This window comes from Thermobia domestica, chromosome 10 (assembly GCF_964235325.1).
Source record: "Thermobia domestica chromosome 10, izTheDome1.hap1.1, whole genome shotgun sequence".
NCBI lineage: Eukaryota > Metazoa > Arthropoda > Insecta > Zygentoma > Lepismatidae > Thermobia > Thermobia domestica.
Window position 1 is genome coordinate 216,960,515 of NC_137463.1, and position 15,970 is coordinate 216,976,484.

The 15,970-nt window shown below is 32.6% G+C and overlaps 1 protein-coding gene across 2 annotated transcripts in view; it reads left to right on the forward strand.

The window, feature by feature from the left end:
• Positions 1-15,970, forward strand: part of LOC145662176 (synaptic vesicle glycoprotein 2B-like) — a 55,349-nt gene that overhangs the window by 8,888 nt on the left and 30,491 nt on the right. For both annotated transcript variants that reach the window (XM_081727509.1, XM_081727508.1), the window contains exons 2-4: positions 3,863-3,913; positions 5,135-5,296; positions 11,268-11,430. In XM_081727509.1, the coding sequence (XP_081583635.1) occupies positions 3,863-3,913; positions 5,135-5,296; positions 11,268-11,430 (376 nt within the window). The remainder of the gene's footprint in view (positions 1-3,862; positions 3,914-5,134; positions 5,297-11,267; positions 11,431-15,970) is intronic.

Below are 15,970 nucleotides of genomic sequence, written 5' to 3' on the forward strand. Positions count from 1 at the left end.
ATTTATCCTTCCACATTTCAGAAGTTCATAACAAAATTTATATTTTATTTTTAATTTCAATTCGATTGTCAAAACCTATGCACAGTATATTTAAAATGTTAGAAGTAAAATCTGTACAAGTAATCAGGATAAATTTTCTGTCTACTGTATCATCTGTCATGAAGTTGGAGTTATCCAATTTTAACTTAATTCACATGCAGAGGTGTAATCAGACCAGTTTGTTTCACACTGTTGCCACGTCCAAATAGAGTTATGGAAAGCAAACGGATGACTAAGGCTGACAATAATTGGATATATTGATCTATCGACCTATGTTTTCGAATATGGAAATATCGATTAAACACATTACTGATCAATATACGGATAGTTCATTATTTTCGATATTTCCGTATTTCGGGTTTTGCAATATTTTGGTTCTTTTCGATATTTTGATTTGAAATTTCTCGATATTTTAAAGTATTTTAATCTTTCCATATTGTTGAAACTTTGCTATATAGATGAAGTTTCGATGTATTATCAATTATCTAAAAATGTTATCGAGAAACAATAGACACGATCCCATTCGGAACAATACAAATTGGTCTACGCGAGCTGTGAACATAAAGCTCCATTCTTCAAGATTCTGGAAGTGACCAGCACTACAATGTTTCAGCCATCTTTATCCCCCCGTGTTTCCTCAAGTAACTAGTTGGCAGAAGATGAGTGAATCCCTTAGCCGAATTTCTAAGAGGATGTGATGGTTGAAGATATCCCGCCGCCATTGGGAATGGGAACTGGGGCAGGTATAGACGTCTCAAAACTACGCCAACATGATTGTAAAGAGACTTACAAAGAGTAAGAATCAGTAAAACCTCAGAGTTACGCCATATACTTGTAAGTGCTTTAGACACATATACAGTAATTACCAATAGAAAATTTCCCAAATGGTCGTGACGTATATTTGAAATCTAGTTACGCATGACTATATTACTCAGAAGACTATTGTATAAACATTTAAATATTATACACGTGCTCAAGCAGAAAGTATAGACAGTAAACACTTTGGTGATCAATACGTAAAATTAAATTTCCTATACTTCGTAATAAATACAGTACTTGCATCAATTCGAAAAGAAATGTGATATTCTTTGTTCCAGTGAGGTACCATCAGCACACTGAGGCACATTTATGATAATCAGGAAACTTAACTAAGCATACATACATACTTAAAAGTGTGTAATAAACTTTGAATCGAGTATTACCTTGGTTTTAACGTTGGAAAATAGTCTTTGTGTAATCTCCTTTTTGAAAGTGTGACTAAATATGTGACTGAATATTATTCGAATTTATCATTTTTATGTCTCATAACAGCAGATAGTCCAAACATAAGGTATTGAGAAACACTCCTCATGAAGAGGCGTATTTTGTCTGTGTTGGTAAACTAGAAAAATATACCAAAATTCTGCAGTTTGTATTTTCAGTTTCCTTTTTCTAAGAATGTTCAGTTTCTTCTTTTAGCTCACAATATATTCTATTTTTCAAATCATCCATCAGTTGTGTTCTTCTCTTTCCTATTCTTGCTTTCCTTCCATATTGCTTTCTATGATGTTACGTACAAGACAATTTCTTCGCAAAATTTGTTCAATTTAACTGATCTACCTACGAAGGGTTCTGGCTAAAAGTATCTTCTTCTCTCCTACCCGTGTTGGGTCATCTTAACTTTCACTCACTTCATCCGTTTTATCTTTTCTGTCTTCCTTCAATACCACATTTCAAAATTCTCTAGATAGTCCAACTCCAACTTCTATAGAGGGCGCGGTGGCTCAGTGGTAGAGCGTTCACCTCCAGTGCCTGAGGTCTCTGGCTCAATCCCAGATCGCACCGTGTGAACTTTGAGGTGGACAAGCACCGTGCTCGTTGGTTTTCTCGGGGTTCTCCCACTTTCTTCACTCCATCATTTCATTCATTTTTCATCATCACCGTCTCCTTTAGCCTAATCCGCATAACTGTGGGACGTAAATCTTAAAGATTTCATTTCATTTCTAATTTCTATAATGTCCAGTAACTACATGGTCTTCTTGATCTTTGATTTCAAACGTGAGTATAAATCTGTTAGCTTTCCTCTCCAATTCCTGTGCTTTCTTATGCATCAGATCGTTGATTGCAGTAAAATAACGTATTTAGTTGTTTACCATTTGTTCGTTTGATTTTTGCAATTTATCGGCGAAAAATGAATAAGTATCAAAGCTTGAAATTCAGATAGGTCTGTACTTGAGAAGTATGCAATATCTTACAGTGATCAGAAGCTTTCAGATATTACATACTATCTTCTGATTTGATGGCCTATTAATTATGACGTTGTACGATGTGACTAGCAATTACATCTTATTGTAGTACGATTGTCATATTGAAGGTAATTGTACATACTAACATAGACATCATGTTGAACATCGTGACATAATTTTTTATAATTGTTTATAATTGTTTAGAATACGTATATCATCATAAATTAAGAGTCTTAATAGCATCCTTTGCTTTCGTGTTATTTTAAAAGCTGTGAAAAACTGGAGAATTTAGTGTACAAAGAATTTTTCTTGTTAATAGTGCCATTAACTACAGAGGTTTCGTATGATCGTAGATGTTCTACATATGATGTTAGGTATGGGTACATTTATAACTCCTAAAGATCCTCAGCCTTAAGTAAACACTTCTCCCTCGCCCGTGGTCCTCATTAACTTAAACACACCCACATACACTCGCCCTCATTCGCCCAATAATTTTGTTGCGCTTGCTCTTATTTGTCCTGACTCTCAGGAATAAAAAATCTAATGACATCTACTATATCAATATTAAATTTATACAGTTTCTGGTCTTCTGTGGTACACGTTTTGGTAACTTTATGCGAATCTTGGTCGAAACGTATCATAATGAAATATAGAAGCTATTAAGTATATAGATTCTCAATAATAAATTGTGATGCCTAGGTTTATCGAGAAAATCAGGAAAAACGAATTTTTCTCTCACTGAAAAGTATCTCTGCCACTGATCTGTTGGATCATGTTCTTTATTTATTGTTATTACATGTTGGAATTGATATACATGTTGCTGCATAGTAAAAAATAATACGTTGAAATATGTTAGTTATTAATTGTTATAACATACTGAATCTGTTCTGCATGTTGCTGCGTATTAAAAAATACGTTGAAACATGTTATTATTTATTTACTTATTGTTTTAACGTGTTGGATCTGTTCTGCATGTTGCTGGATAGTAAAATATACCTTGGAACATATTACTTATTTGTTAGTGTAAAATATTGGATTTGTTCTGCATGTTGCTGCATGGTAAAAAAAAAAAAAAAAAAAAAAAAAACGTAGGAACATATTACTTATTTATTGCTGTAATGTTGGATCTGTTCTGCATGTAGCTGCATAGTAAAATATACATCTGAACATGTTATTTATTTCTTGTTGTAGCGTGTTGGATCTGTTCTGCGTGTTGCTGCTTAGCAAAAAATACATTGGAATATGTTATTTATTTATTGTTGTAATATGTTGAATCTGTTCTCACGTTGCTGCATAATAAAAGAATACGTTGAAACATGCTATTTATTTATTGTTGTAACATGTTGGATCTGTTCTGCACATTGCTGCATGGTAAAAATATACGTTGAAATATGTTGGATCTGTTCTGCATGTTGTTGCATAGTACAAAATACTGTTAAATAACAGATTGTATCTATTTCTGTTTGTCTTCTAGTAGTGGTACTAACAATAATACAAATACTACATATAAACGTTTCAGTGTTGATGAAATTATAACAATTACACATTTCTAACGAATAATGTTTCAGCTAATTTGTAAATTTTTCTCTGTATTTCAGAAACGGAGAGAGGTCCTGATTACCCTATTAATGAAGCCATAAAACAAACAGGTTAGTTCATATTTACGTCCAATGCGTACGCAGAATTTCATCGTGAGTGTCAATAATTGAAATTCATATCCTTTCAGGACAGGTGTTACATATATATATATATATATATATATATATATATATATATATATATATATATATATATATATATATATATATGTACGTATGTATAAACGATCTGATCCACTGAAATATTCTCTCACCAGGAATTGGAACTGAGATCTCGTACACCAATGCACGCACATTAACCAATAAATCAGCGAATCTGGTTGCTTACTTAAGGAACAAACCTGTACTTAACGTTTTTAATGGCAGAAATCAAGTTTATGTTTTATATTTTAAATAGATACGTTTCATTGTCTAATTGAGTGACTCTAACTTCCTTTTTCACCACAATTTGTTAAAACTAAAGTAAAATTACAAGCGAAACCAACTTTTCTTATACACACTAAAACTTTCGGAGAACATTAGTAGCCAATCGCAAACTGCCAATAACAGGCTGATGTAACTTTATAAAGAGTTAGGGTTTACCGCTTTTTATTTGGAAGCACAGGAAGAATTAATCTACTTTTCTCTTCAATAACAGTGCCTGCGGATGATCCCTTTTGATGTAGTGTATTTGGTTTGTTTGCATGCCAACCATAAATGTGCAATTATATAGTTTTGTGTGTACATACAGAGTGGCCCAAAAGCAGGTATACAGTCCTGTATGTTTTATATATGTAGGTTTGTGGGGGCGCGGTGGCTCAGTGGTAGAGCGTTCACCTCTGGTGCTTGGGGTCCCGGGTTCGATCCCAGCCCCCGCCAAGTGAACTTTGTGGTGGACAAACACCGTGCTCGTGGGTTTTCTCGGGGTACTCCCGTTTCCTACCACTTTCTTCATTCCACCATTTTCACTCATCTCTCATTATCACCGTCTCCTTTAGCCTTACCGGCATAACCGTGGGACGTAAAACTCAAAGATTTCATTTCATGTAGGTTTGTATACATACTTTTGGGCCACTCTGTATGTTATAACAAATATAAAAGAAAACACTTTAAAAAATAATATGAGAAATTAAAATATGCATTCATACTCTGAAGAATACTTCAAAATATAAATAGCATTGTAATCCGATTCACTATGGAGAGTTATAAATATTTAATACATCATAAATAGTAATAATCTACTGAGAATCGTGATATATTAACTGTAAATTTATTAATGTGGTTTTGTTGTAGGTTATGGAAAATTTCATTACTTGTTATATATAATATGTGCGTGTGTGATTACTTGTTCATCAGTTCATGAAATGGAAACCTCGTATCTCCTGCCATCAGTGACATGTGATTTCACTCTCTCCTCCGAAGACAAAGGTGCCGTTGATGCCATTGTCTATGCAGGTCAGTGATGTTATATTATTATTACTGTTAACACAAATTATTAAAAATGTTGGATAATATTAAAAACAAAGAATTCAAATTCCATTTTTTTTTTAAAAAAAATCTACCACTACCTATAGTCCACTTACCTATATGGAGAAAGTTCCTTTACGGGAGATAAGTTTCTCTATTTTTTTCTGAAACAAAAGAAAAATTTAAACTTTTATTTCCTTTATCTCAGTTTAACATTATTTTCATTTTAATTTTTGATTTATTCTATATTTATTGAAATCATCTAAATGTTATCAACAAAGCATTTAATACATTCTAACATTGATACTTTGTTTATTCAGAATATTTCGTTCATTTTTAATACCGAGGTCAGATGACGTGAACACATAGCTTACTGACGAATTCAAATCATTTGTACCCCCAGCAAGGATCAGTCGTGATCCTCCTGCACAAAAAGCAAAGTCTCTATATGCAGTTAGTACGGTAAAATTCTTCATGTGTGTCTATGCATATTTACTTATTTATTTTATTTATTTATTTATTGAACAAATTCCCAGTGTGCCATTTTACACAGGAAAATGTCAACAAGCGGAAAAAAAAAGAAAAAGAATTTTAAAAAAATAAACAACAACAATAACATCAATAGTATTAACAAAGAGTGCACAAGTAATATTATTTAGACAGCACGCGTTTTATTGCTCTTTCAAACACCGGGTAGCTCGAAAAAATGTCCACCTCACTTGTTAGATTATTATAATAGTTGGGTACTCGGTGAAAAAGAGACCTCTGTATAATTGTTAACCTAGGGCGTGCAAGATGGAATAGGTGGGTATTCCGGGTTTTGCGGGAAGGGAGATGTAAGGATAGTTGTTGAATTAGGGTTTCTGATCTTAGGTTCCCATTTACAATCTTATGAAGAAACTTCAAATCAGAGTTATTTCTGCGTACTTCCGGCGTCTGAATATTAAAATTTCGCAAAATTTCCTCCTTAGGTAATATTCGAAGTGCGGGAACACGAAAACGTACTATTGCAATAAAGAAATTGAGAACAGACTCAAGGCTAGAGAGATGTGTAGGTGCGGCCATGGCCCATATGGGAGAGCAGTATTCGATCTTGGGTGCTATTAGAGTTTTATAGAATGTTGTTAATGATGCCACAGTACGTAGTTCAGTGAATCGGTAAAGAAGCCCCAGCATACGCATTGATTTCTTAGCTTGGATTTCTTACTTAACTTAGCTTGGAAGTATTATGGACTACAAGATGGTATGCACAATACTTCGAAGTTCCCAAATGAAGATTACATTATTGCAGTTTTGAAGATTATATTATTGCTTATGTACTTCGTCTTGTACGTATAACTCAAATAATGTGTTTCCCATACGTATTTGTGTACAGGACATATTTCTGAGAAGTTAATAAGACTATCTCTGTTTGCCAAACATAATGATCATATGAATTCAAATCAAATAGGTATAAAGTAAACGTCAATAAAAATAATAAAAAATAAATATGAACTTTTACTTCAAATTCTGCTTTTAAGCGATGGTTACTTTATATCTTTATGATTTTGAGTCTTAATCTGAGGCAATAATAAGAATATTTGGTAATCAGTGTATATTTGGAATGAAGTTCCGTAGCTGGTCATACATGATATGATATCCTCTGGTTGTGATATTACATTTATCTTTCCAAACAAAAAATACAAAAAACATTCATAGAAATACCATAATAGACCGGTGGTACGGAAGATTGTTCGAAAGTGTTAAACTTGAAGTTAAAATTATACTCTTGAAAGAGAAGAGAAATATTTAATATTTTAAAAAAATGCAATGTGCAAAAGTCTTGATTCCTGTTTACATACGAATGATAAATAAAATAGTCATTTTATCAAGTTATGCTTCGCAATGAATAAAGCAGTATTTTCATGTGTTCTGTTAATAAAATAGTTGATGACTTTAACAAAACTTCTTTAAGTATCCAAAAAAAAAATCTATTATTCCATGTTGTGGCACTACTGCTTATTATACTTTTTTTTTAAAAGATAACGTATTATCTTGTAACCTGCTAGTTGTGTTCGTGACAATGAAAAGAAGCGCTACTGAGTGTATACGAGCCTCTATTTCAAAGGTGTATGAGTTTAAAATGGGAACAAACGTAAGTAAAATGAAAAAAAAATACACCACGCTATTTTTCGATAGAAATATATTGAATAAGTATAACACAAGGGCAGAATAACAAATTTGAATACATGGATAAATGTCTTCAGGACACACCACGCAGGGGCGTCCGCGAAGCACACAAAATAGCGATCTAAAGCTGATAGTAGCTAAATTATAAGGTATTAGGCATGACAGTCAATTACACATCTACCAGCTTGAGAAACAATATAAAGTGGAAAAATGGACGCTACATATCTTGTATGTGGCTCATAATGAGGCACGTGCCCGTGTTTCTTGTTTTATCGTCAAAATTATGATTCTTTTCTGGACGATGATGATGTGTAATAAAAAGTAGAGTCTGTACAATACTCCACATTATTTTGGCTGTCCCCATATGAATACACTTTCAAAACTCAAAAATCACAATTACCGTACTTCAAGAGAAGTATGTTCTGTGCTTCGTGAACTGTTCGGGAATGCGTACATTGCAAACTGTTGCCAGTTGTGAAAACTATCAATGCTTTGTTGTATTCACATAAAATGGAACTTACGCACGATAAACAAAAACCACGCAGCCACCAGCTTAGGACGGAAGATATGTCGTTTTCCTTCATGACAACGCAAAGCACCATGTTGCTATCACCCACCGACTTAGTTGGAAAACATTAATGCATTCCAATATTTCCAAAACATTGAACAATCGGAATGCCACAGTTCCGATTTCTTGACCATGGAAAGTTTATTTTGTTTATATTCCACTGGATCTATTGACCGTTGGATTGATTTGAACATTGAAGATAGGTTATTGTTGCTGATGCAAACTAAACCTGATTTTCCAGATAAGTTATTGCTTTTTCTTCGTAGAGGTAACATTAAACAGGACTTCTTTAAAGTTACTTAATAATACGTGCAACATACATAATATAACATTCGTTCATACCTAGTTCATACATAACGTTATTTGTGCGCCGTTATACTCGTTCCCACACGACTGCTAAAATCAATCGGCACGAGGTCTCTTCAGTGCTTGTGTGAAAACAATTGAATATCAGACAGAAGTGGAAATTCGATCTTGTAAACAGTGTGATATTCGCCTAAAGCGTTGAGATGTCGAAGGAAACTAATAACAAGTGTTGAGAAGGTCAAAGAAGTTTTTAATAAGCGTTGACAGGGTCAAGGAAGCTAGCAACAAGTGTTGAGACATCAAGAAAACTAATAACAAGCATTGAGATAGTCAAAAAAGGTAGTAATAAGCATTGAGACAATCAAGGAAGCTAGTGACAAGCGTTGAGACATCAAGGAAGTTAATACAGGCGTCAGGACAGTCAAAGAAGCATTGAGACGGTCAAGGAAATTAGTAGCAAGCATTGGAACGGTCAAGGAAAAAGTAACATGCACTGAGACAGTCAAAGAAGTTAGTAATGAGAATTAAGACAGTTAAGGAAGCTAGTAAGAAGCATTGGGGCGGACAAGAGAAAAGTAACATACATTGAGACAGTCAAAGAAATTAGTAATAAGAATTCAGACAGTTAAGGAAGCTAGTAACAAGCACTGAGACAGTCGAAGAAACTAGTAATAAGGGCTAAGACGGTCAAGGAAGCTAGTAACAAGCACTGAGACAGTCGAAGAAACTAGTAATAAGGGCTAAGACGGTCAAGGAAGCTAGTAACAAGCATTAAGGCAGTCAAAGAAGCTAGTAATAAGAATTGAGATGGTAAAGAAAGCAGATAACAGGAATTGAAACAGTCAAAGAAGCTAGTAATAAGAGTTGAAAGGGTCAAGAAAGCTAGTAATAAGCTTTGAGATGATTATGGAAACTAGTAATAAGCGTTGGTACGGCCAAGGAAACTAGTAATAAGCGTATAGACAATCAACAAAGCTAGTAACAAGCAGGTATTAAAAACAGGTGCTTAATCTTAAGAACATTGAAAACCTTGACTGTTTTCTAGCCAACTAGTTTATGTAGGAGAGTATTCTGTTCCTTTCTTTGGAATGAGTTGGAATTTTAATGCTCTCCTTTGGTAAATTTCTTCTTCAAGTGTATTTGAATTTCTCTTGGTTTCTGAAAATTAAATTTTGTGATTTGTAATATTTTAATATTTGTAAATTAAATTTATTTATATCGACAATAAGAAGAATGCTTAACTGGACTTTAAAGAAGAAATCAGTAAAATTGAAGCATCAAAATTGTTGTTCGTTTCAAGGAAAAGAAAACGAATATTTCTCCGTAAAAATCAACAGGTTAAAAAGCAAATATGGCGAAGGTAATTTACACCCTTAAACTTCCCGTGCGGTCGGTTCAAATCCATTTGGGGTTTAGATCAGGGAGATTATTATTCAATTACTTTTAAAGTTAATTCTCTTGCGAGTTGGCAACTCATCTGAGCAGCATTTCGTTGTGTATTCCCTATTTAAAGTAATGCGCAAAGAAATAAGACCTACTTCTGGTTTACATATCCAGCACATTTTCCTTTCACCTTAGTCACTGCTAAATATTTTAATCATAAGTTGCATTTAAATGCATATAAATACATTGTTACTTTTTGTATTCGCATTACTATTGACGCTATTGATTTTTTGTGAAAAGTCGTGAAGTTCATGACGCATTTTTGAAAATTTGGCAACTAATAGTTGTGCTGTACTTTCCTTTTATATATATAAAGCGATTTGGATGAGTTTCACAGATTTTACAAGTTGAGGATGGTAATCTATTGTGTATTTTCGTCGTATTTTACTGATTTACTTCTGTAAAGATTTGAAAATTTGTTTAAAGTGAGGTGACAAGCTCCTTAAGAACGTGCTGGTAATTTGGATGTTAAAGACGCTTCCGAATTAGGCAATACTACCAAGACCGATGGCCACAAAATAAAGACACAAATTAAGCCAAATCACGTTAAGAGACACGAGTAGTTACAGAAAATACAACATTAATCACTCAAACATACCTAAGGAAGTATATATACCTATATAAAGAAGTATATATAGGTGAGTGTGTGTATGTGTTCGATGTTTGAGTTTCTTATAAATTCAAAGTTTATTTGCCAAGTGCATAAACTTCTATGATATGCTCATTGAACCTAAAAAAAGCAAACCTATTTAAAAAGTAATATAACTGAAGGGTGAGAAGTAGATTGTTTGCAGCAGTGTGGTGCACAAACGATCTAAGTACCGATGTTTGTTCACCTGAAAAGCTATAGTGACAGGTTAATCTTGGTATTCACATTGCTACTGATTTACTCCCGGTGTGTTGGGATTTTAAAGATGTCATAATTTTCAAGATCCTACCAAGGAAACAAATAACCAATATAAATATGTACTTTCGACAATTGGACAGTTTGAAATAATCCATCATCCAGACAGTATAGAGCCCATTAATCGTAGAGACTGTTAATTGTGTTCCATCACGACAGTGTATAACAAGAAACAAATGATCAGTTTTCGAAAGTATTGGGGCTTAGAAAGGGCATGGTGCGCACCCAATATATACTTACAATATTTTAAGAGGTTAGATTTCCACTTGTTTCGTTTTATTTAAAGCATTCAATTCAGATGAGGCTGTAAATCAGTACCTTGTTTAGGTTTTTGCCGATAAAAGCAGGCCTCTCTACGAAAAACGAATTATTACGTTCACTGAAAGATGGCAAAAGTGTATCGAACAAAAATGTACATTATGTGAATCAGTAATCTTTGTTCTTTATATAAGTAAATGATCCTAAACGAAACTAAGATAAAAATCATGATTTTACCCGACAACTCAATGACTTACTTGTATCTGACAAGCTTTCGTGTTATCATTAATAATGCAATTCTATTTTTAAAGGAATGCTGTTTGGTTCGTTTCTAATGGGTCCACTATCCGACGCCAAAGGAAGAAAGCTAACGTTATGCATTTCACTGATGATTGGTGCCACAGCGGCAATAGGAACCAGTCTTTCACCCTTCTATTGGCTGTTTGGAATCTTTAGATTCCTCAACGGATTATCGTAAGAATTTAACAAGAACTAGGTATTCTCTTAACTACTTATGCTATTAGATTATCTTTTCTAATGACAATACATTATTTACTTAATAAGGTTAACCAACTTAATATAATACTATTTATTCGTGTTTACTTTAAATAGTTACAGGAGAAGAGAGCAAATACATTTCATAACACTGTTAGTGTATTATAAAAAATATGGAAAATGGCATTGTTCGAAGTCTGCTTACAATAAGTTTGAACTGAATTTGTTCATCATAAAAACTTAGGCTATGTGAACAGTTGGAAAATTTTAAAACAAATATTTTTATGAACTAAGAAAATGCAGAATTTTTCAAATCTATCAGAAGTTGTTTAGAAAAACATGAATATGCACAGTGCGTATTTCTTCAATGTAAATGAAAAATGAAGTCTTATAGTTTTACGACCTACGATTATGCTCCGTTAGCTAAAGGAGAAAGATAATTACTGAAAGAGAATGATTTATGGAAGGGATTGATGGATTCATAATGTGGGACTGAAGAACTTCGGAAAAACTCACGGACACAAGATCTTCATTATAACTGGCATTATCAGGAATCGAACCATTGATCCCTTACATCAGAGGTGATTGCTCTACCACAGTGCCCACTTTCTTCAATTGTAGTTAATATCGTCCTTTCACAAGTCAACGGGCTAGTTGATTTATATAGTACTTTTATCTATACACACAGAAATTCTATTTACGGCTTTATTTGGTTATTTTTGCTTTAAGTAATAAATTGTCATATGAATACATATTATGCTATCTGATGGCTAAAATTTAGGAGTTAATCCAGAAACAACAACAAAAAGGAATGTTTATAAAGAAGGTTAATGCCAAACAGTTTTGTGCCACAAATATAGTATCAAAATGGAGCACAAAAACAGCAAAAATTTGGTTGATGACAAATAAATTGACTACATAATTTAATTCACGGCTTACCGATTTTTAGATTAAACACTTCTCTATTTTGTTGCCTTAATTTGTTGCATATATTTCATTGTGAAATTAGTCAGTCAGATTTAAAAGACGACTGGTATACATTTTGCTATTACTGTTGACCAAAAGACTAGACGAGAGATGAGGTTTTATCGCCTCGTCTTGTAAATATTGGCAAAGTCCTAGTCTTGTCTTAGTTCTTGAAGAATTCTTTCTCGTCTCGTCTCGATTCTCGGAAAGCTTTTCTCGCCTCGTCTTGTAAATATTGGCAAAGTCCTAGTCTTGTCTTAGTGATTGAAGAATTCTTTGTTGTCTTGTCTCGATTCTCGGAAAGCTTTCCTCGAATCGTCTTGTAAATATTGACAAAGTTCTAGTCTTGTCTTAGTTGTTGAAGAATTCTTTCTCATCTCGTCTCAATTCTCGGAAAGCTTTTCTCGCCTCGTCTTTTAAATATTGGCATAGTCCTAGTCTTGTCTTAGTGCTTGAAGAGTTCTTTGTCGTCTCGTCTCTATTCTCGGAAACCTTTTCTCGAATCGTCTTGTCTTAGTTCTTGAAAAATTCTTTCTCGTCTCGTCTCGATTCTCGGAAAGCTTTTCTCGCCTCGTCTTGTAAATATTGGCAAAGTCCTAGTCTTGTCTTAGTGATTGAAGAATTCTTTGTCGTCTCGTCTCGATTCTCAGAAAGCTTTTCTCGACTCGTTTTCTAAATTTATGTTTACAATTTATGACCTGATTTTTCCTCATTTCATGTACAAGTTATCAGAATCTTTTAAGTTTCACGAGAGGTCGTCGAATGGTCTGATATAGCAAAATTTAAATCATATTTATTATTGAAGTATGTAGTGTAATGACTTGTATAGCTTTAAATGTTGATAAATGGTTTATGTTTGTGTAAGTATTTGCAAATTTATAGTTTTCTTTACGTAATACTAATATAGTTTTTGAAATTTAACTCTTGGGTGAACTAGTGTTGTCCACAATACTAGAGAAATATCTCGTTTCAAATTTGAAAATACACTTCTTCTCTCGACTCTGTTTTCATTTTGAGACGAGAATCGAGACGATAAAAGAAACCTCTCTTCTCATTAGCAACACCAGCTGCTATATTATCATTATTGCCTTAGTTTTGTTCATCTTCTTTGATAGAGTTTTGCCTTGTCCTTGAGCATCTTTATATAACGTTCTTTTTCTTTCTCTAAAGATTTTCTTCTTCTTTATCAAAATCAATTTTCCATGCTTTTCTATCTTCTTTCTTTCTACTTATTTCTACTTTCTCTCACGTCTAGTGACAAATGTATAATACACAAAATAGTTATCAACCCTACTCCACACTTGAATAGATATCCTTTCTGAGTTCGAAGAAACTTCTAGATTTTGGTTAAGGTCTCACTCGCGGCGCGCATGTTCGTTAGAACGTTCTTATCTCTATTTATTTCCTTCTTTTCATCAAAATAACATGAGGTATATCCTATTTGCATAACCCATAACCAATCTTTATTATCGTAGGTATTTTCCCATTACTGGCAGGACACTGTCATAAACTGAGAAGATTACATACAGAACTGACTATGTAATTTCTTCGTCTTAATTCTTATACGGTACTTAGATTGTAAATTGTAGGGATTTCAAAATATATATAATTATATATATATATATATATATATATATATATATATATATATATATATATATATATATATATATATATATATATATATATATATATATATATATATATATATAGGGAGGAAAGCGTAACTGAAAATAGAAGAAACAATTAAAGATAGTAAGAAGAAGGGCGATTAATTTGCTTGCTCTGTGACATGTAGAAAATAATACAGTTTTTTTCTTATTTATTCTTATTGATTTCGGATGTCAAAAGTTTTTTACGTGTTGCACAAAATAATTTGTTAATTTCATTCTTTGGTTGTGTATGAAACATTAAGAAGGCATAGAATATTTAACATCCGGAAAATATGATATGATTCATCTAAGTGTGTATATAAGGTAACCTGCAAATGTATCTTGAGTATTTGCTTGTTCTATTTTCTGTTGTGCATTCCGCCCTACATCAATTTTTAAATTACTATAAACTATTTTCTACATATTACTCAAAAAACAAATTGATCAATTTTTTTCATCTTCTTAAATGCTTGTTCTATTTTCAGTTGTGTTTTCTGTCTTATATTAATGTCCAAATTCCTGAATTGTCCTCTCTCTTTTCTTTCCTGTTATATATTTTATAATCTTCCTTAGAACTAATTTTCTTTTCAAACCTTTAGTTTTCTTCATTATTTCCACTGTTTTCTCATTAGTCTTTCATTGCTTGCCATAATTTTCCCCATTTTCACAGTCACATCCGGAAATTTTTAGTAGTTTATCATTCTTTTTCGTAACGTTTATGTTCCCAAAATGTAGAATACGATAATCATATATATTCAAAAAGATATATATATATATATATATATATATATATATATATATATATATATATATATATATATATATATATATATATATATATAAAGCAATCAACTTGATTTTTTTCATACGGAAAATTTTACAAGGCACATGTAAATTTTTATTCAAATGTAAATTTAATCTTTCTATCTGGGAAACAAAGATTCACTGTAGTCTATTTGTTAACAACATTTAAATAAATAGACCAATTTGAATGTTGTTTCCTTTGAGATTAGAAGAACGTATGCCTCAGTGATTTACCATTTCAAAAATGCTTATTTCAGTTTGATTATAATAAATAAACATAAATAATGATGTACGGCTATTACATTTTATATTAAATAAAAACTACAGACTGAATGTCTACTTTCGACATAAAATGAATGACTAAGAGATAAAATATTTGCTATAGGAAGCCATAAATATTAAAGAAGTTACAAGCACTGTGATATAAGGTTTGTGTTACATTGCTGCAAATTGGATATTTATGAATTATGAAATTTAACTAGTGTTCTTATATACAATTTGTTCACTTGATATCTCACAGAGATTATTAGGACTGATAACACTCAATACCTTCTAACTTTATGCCAAATGAAATTTATTATATACACTATACATAGTAATGTTAAAAGATCCGGCAGCCCCGTACCTGAGGAGGGTCGAATTCTGGATGATTATATATTCTGTACATATTTTACAGAAAATAAATACTTGTGAAGCACCTTAAAGGGAGAAGATTAAACACTAAATAATAAGAAATGTAATTTCAATGTTCTCCCAACTAATTAAAACAGTTCTATAGAATTTTCGTTTAACTAATGGAGCTATACAACAGCAAATAAAAGATGAAATGAGAACGAATGAGCAGAAATGCTGTTAGCAGCTTCAATTAAGATCGAACAACTGATTACTGACTACAGCGCAATCAAAGCATAAACGACTCTTTCAGAAAACAGTGAGATGCCAATGAGGTAGATTTGAAAGTATGTTCCGAAATCCATGCCCCAAATCTGAATGAACCGGATTACCGTTGGCCGGATTTTTAAATGTGAACCCATACTCATTTCTTGTATCTTATAAAAGTATGGACGAACATAGTAAATCATCAACGTGGAGGACAA